The 4,777-nt window shown below is 37.6% G+C and overlaps 1 protein-coding gene across 14 annotated transcripts in view; it reads right to left on the minus strand.

Annotated features, from left to right (window-relative positions):
- The window catches only part of LOC107263820 (cadherin EGF LAG seven-pass G-type receptor 1), a 59,262-nt gene that overhangs the window by 15,675 nt on the left and 38,810 nt on the right, over positions 1-4,777 (minus strand). For all 14 annotated transcript variants that reach the window (XM_025081002.1, XM_025081001.1, XM_025081000.1 and 11 more), the window contains one exon: positions 903-1,008. In XM_025081002.1, coding sequence (XP_024936770.1) covers positions 903-1,008 — 106 coding nt within the window. The remainder of the gene's footprint in view (positions 1-902; positions 1,009-4,777) is intronic.

The raw sequence follows: 4,777 nt of genomic DNA on the forward strand, positions 1-4,777 counted from the left end.
AATTAACTGGTGACTTCGATCGACCCAGTAATTAAACCATAATTAGAGAGTCAATTGAAGTAGAGAAGGTCGCAACGCACTAAGAAATTTAATAGAGTATACGAATTAAATTGTACGATGAGCAAAAATACTCCCGAGTATAGAATTTCCACTTATAATTACTGTACAATTGCAAACTGATAACAGTTTGTAATTGTTATCCAAATTTACAAATGAGTCGAGTATAAATTCCTCTAGGAGTAATCACGAACAGACTATATGCACAGGAATAAGTATATACATCATTACATCCTTATTGTCATTCCACATCCCTACATTCTTAAATTCGTTTCACCGTATTACCTAAATAACCCCTTATCCTTGTATTACGTCAAACAGTCTGTAGACAAAGGGTGAGTAAATGAAAAAAAATAATACTACACATTCTCCCTCGGCCTAATAATAAAATATAATAAGACCGTATCATCTACCATTCTCCATAATTTGCAGTTCATAAAATTACAGACGGTACCCGGGTGTCGCTTGTACCTATAAAAATAAATGAGGTTGGGTCAGAAGATAAAAAACAGATGTGTCCGGCCGATAAAACAGGCGCACGAGGTATATCGAGCCTTGATGGAATTATGTGGCTGACATTTACCACAAGGCTACGCCATTCAAAAGCAATCTTATTGTAAGATCGACGTGCACTTTGCGAACTGCTCGCGACGACTGGCGCCATCTGCACGTAGATCCGGTTATATTCTAAGGAACAGTCAGATTATCCATATAGTTTGAATTTAATTAAAATACTTCGAAGTACCCACAACGTAGGCCAAGATATTTCGAAACGTTTGACAAAGCTCGAGAAATCGTGACTAAAGGAGTCCGTGAACTCATTTAACTGAGGCTCTAATCTTTACCTGAACTCCGCCGACTCCGACAATGAAGAGCAGCTGTACCATAAACAGAGCCGCCAGAAGATTCATGAGGGTCGTGCCGGCAAGACTTCTCAGATCAGAGAAGAGGCTGAAACAAAGTAAAAAGATTGAGAGACGTTGATTTACTGCCATTGCGATCGTTATTATTATTATTGAAGTAATAATGGCCGCAAGGTAACGTCCATTAGGTGACACCGATACCTATAGTGGATTGAAAAATAAATTAAACAAAATATTTTTTTTAAATTCATATTAACATCGGTATTCGATGCAAATTGGAAAAAATTTTTTTATTTAATACTCTAATGACATTTGATAAAATATGGTATCAATGGTTTCGTGAAATTGAGGAATAATTATGTACGATCAGATTAGGACGTTTTATATGAAATTCATAAAGTCACATGGCAAGCTGTCAGGTTATATGACGACCTACGAATTGCGGGTATTACCAGGATTTCATTAGAACCTTATAGAGTGGTGACTTGTCATTGAAATTTAGTCACCTGCAGGGAGTGTTGAGATTTGGAAATATCTGGCTTCGAATTTCTAATTTCATTCGACCTTTTGCTACCTTATAAAACGCAACGGGATTCACGTGGATCAGTGAAAAATTCGATGCTTCGAATTTCTAGCGGCGAAATGGATATCGAGTCTGAGGTAACCTAACCTATATATACATGGACATATAATCAGTATGCCTGCATACATCTTAAACTTGGATGTTCAATCGTGAATTCTTCAAGGAAAAACGCAGGTAATCGGACCGTCCTGTAAAGGGCCTATAGGGATTGACTGAAAAGGTTGCCGAAATGATTTTTCGACGGTAAAAAAACGCAGACTGACATAATTCAGAAAATATTTTTGATTCTCTGGATTTCTTATGAGGGAGAAGGAGTAGCACTCAAGTCAGGGGGGATGAAAATGAAAAAAAAAAAGAAAATCTTCCGCCAAACGCCGTGACGGCAGTCGAACGAAGACTCCCGAAAATGGTGAAAATTTTAGTGAATATTAACCACGTGACTGATAGTTCGTGAATCCATAGGATATTGCAAGGATTACGGCACAGCGTAGGTAATCGTGAAAACTGACAGAGCCAATTAAGTTTTCGTTACGATAAGCATATACGTACGATTAATCAAAGTCTTATCTGTTCAGATAGGTGGCTCGATATAGGCTAGGTTATAATATGGCTAAAACGCCGGGATCGGAGCCTGTGGCAATTTCGTTTCTTGCCTATCGGCTAAGTTCACGGCCTACGAAAAGGATTCCGAGATTGAGTGAGATCGCGTGAGGTAGGGAAATGGACGTTTTGGGAATCCGAAGATGGATTACTGAGAAATAATATTTTGGAGATAAAATTTTGATTTTTTCTTTTTCAATAAAATACGATAAAATTTCAAAATTTTACTATAAAATATTGATTTTTAGTAAAAAGGTTGAAAAATATATCTCGAGCATTATTTATTTCTAGATAAAAATTTCTAGGGAAAAATAGGGGGGTGACGTATTTTTATTTTATTTATCTAGTATACATTGATATTCCGTCGCAGTTAAATCTATTACGTCACTAAATATAATTTTCTCTCTTACAGCGAATAACGAGGCGCACCGCCAGAGAAACTTGGAAACTTGATTTATCTCGCCTGAATTGTTCGACTTTTCGTCGTTTTGTTGCGGTCACGTTCGAAAAGTTTGAATCGCCGGTAGGAAGTTTGCTTCGGTGGAAGATAAAGTAGAAAAGTAAGGATAAGGATATGGGTAGGCAATGCTTTGTTGCAATGCATCGAGCTAAGCCTCGTTTGGCCTATAAGTAAACTGTACATTTGTCACATTACAAGCCAGGTCTAATTGTGCCTGCAGATGATTTAAGGTGCTGAATGAATACAGTGCCTTGACTTGGGACGCGCGATAAACGGCGGCCAATTTTTACAATCCCTCTGGTGTCGATCGACCGAGACTGAAGCGCACGTGGGAAACTGCGATGGAACGTAAAGCGTGATGGGTCTAAGAGAAACCAAAGTTACTGAGGTCTGTTGCCAGTAAAAACAATAAAAAACAAGAAAGAAAGTAAGAGTGAGAGAGCGAGAGAGAGGGAAGAGGAGCTACAGGAGCAGAAGAAAGTAAAAGCGAATGAGCAAACTGGCAAAGTCAGTAACCCAGTCAGTATTAGGAAGCGAAAAAAGTTCCACTGAGATTTCCTCCTCACGTAATGCTACGTCGAACAGTTAAGAAAATGTAACGAGTTTTCGAACATCAAACAAGTTCAAATCCACTTGGACAGGAACCACGTGAGAAACATTGACGATCTTGAAAAAGCAACGGGCATGCTCAAATTTCGAGCCTGACAAGACTCTTTTCGATTTCAATAAAAGTGGGACTGTGAGAATTTTGAAAAATTCGGAAAATCCGTATTTTCGATGAAACATACATTTGACATTCAGTGATTGTCTATATACGTGTATATTTTTTTTTTTTCAAAAATATAGTTTCCTCCTTAACATTTACTAGATGAGCATGAAAATGGAAGATATGAAAATCATGGATAATTTTACTCAAAAAAGCTCATTAAGTTAATGGGAAAAGTAAAATAAAAAAATTTTACCGAAACGTGACGTAATGATCCCTCCCACGAACATACACGATATATAGGTATAAACATGTAAGGTGAAAATTCTATAGAATTGCAAGGATCAAATTAGAAATAAAAATTACTAGACTTGCTTAGTAATTACGAACTGCTAACAGATATCAGTATATCTTACTCGTGTGAAAAAATTTTAACCGCGAAATAACATTCATATGAGAAGCAGTGCATGAACATCGGGTTTACCCGATTAATTCCAATTGTTTAATTAGAGCCTGCGATTAAATCGGCACCTGTCACTCACACCAGAAAATTAGGAAGAATTTGCCAACCCAAATTCACATAAAGGTGAGTGCACACGTACTTAGAGGTACTTCGTATGCGCACTACTGTGCAGTACCCTGTAGACGTCTGTGCGCGCACTCGTCCAATGGTGAAGGGTCGTGCATATTATTTGCGTCGCTCTGTGGAGTGAAATGTCTAACGAGAAACTTGACAGGGTAAAGGTTGGCTCAGAGAAAAAGGTCATATATTGTATATAAATATACTAGTATGAAATATACCTACATATGCGGCTAGTAAAGAAAACCGCATAGCTGACCCAACATAACCTAACCTAGCACTTTGAAAAGGAAGCATTGCCAACTTACATGGTACATGACCATACAGCTGGAGGCACAGTTGTTCAGCAGAGACTAGAGCATTCTTGTTTGCACCTCTTTGTAGTAGGATTTAAATAACGAGCACGTACGAATATTTTTAGGAAAGTAAATATACTGAATAAAGTATATACATGTACAGTTCGTGGCAAAGGAAACTTGGGAAAGTGTGATGGAAAAGTGTATACTATAGTATAAAGATATTTCATGACAAATCTACCACTTGAAGGTGGTTCTACCATATAAATCAAATAAATAGGCTAACTTCAGATGGTAAGCTTGTCGCGAATATATATATTTACTTATTTGAATCATACAAAAGGAGTGTCGAAATACCGAAAATGCTTTATTCTTTCTGAAAGGATCTAAGGCTGGAAAACTTGGCAGTTGCGGTTGTCGTACAATGGTAAATTATCTTATACTGTTTTCCCTGTAAATGACAAGATCACCTACAGGCTCTGAAAGGTGAAAAGTTTTTCGAATATATATATAGAAAGAGAGAGAGAGAGAGAGAGAGAGAGAGAGTTTCAATCTAAGAGGATTTTGTAATTGCGATTTGTTTACCATGAAAGAAATTTCCATGAGAAAATCCTTCCACCCCCCCCCCCCCC

Source organism: Cephus cinctus, unplaced genomic scaffold (genome assembly GCF_000341935.2).
Source record: "Cephus cinctus unplaced genomic scaffold, Ccin1 Ccin1_scaffold0160, whole genome shotgun sequence".
NCBI lineage: Eukaryota > Metazoa > Arthropoda > Insecta > Hymenoptera > Cephidae > Cephus > Cephus cinctus.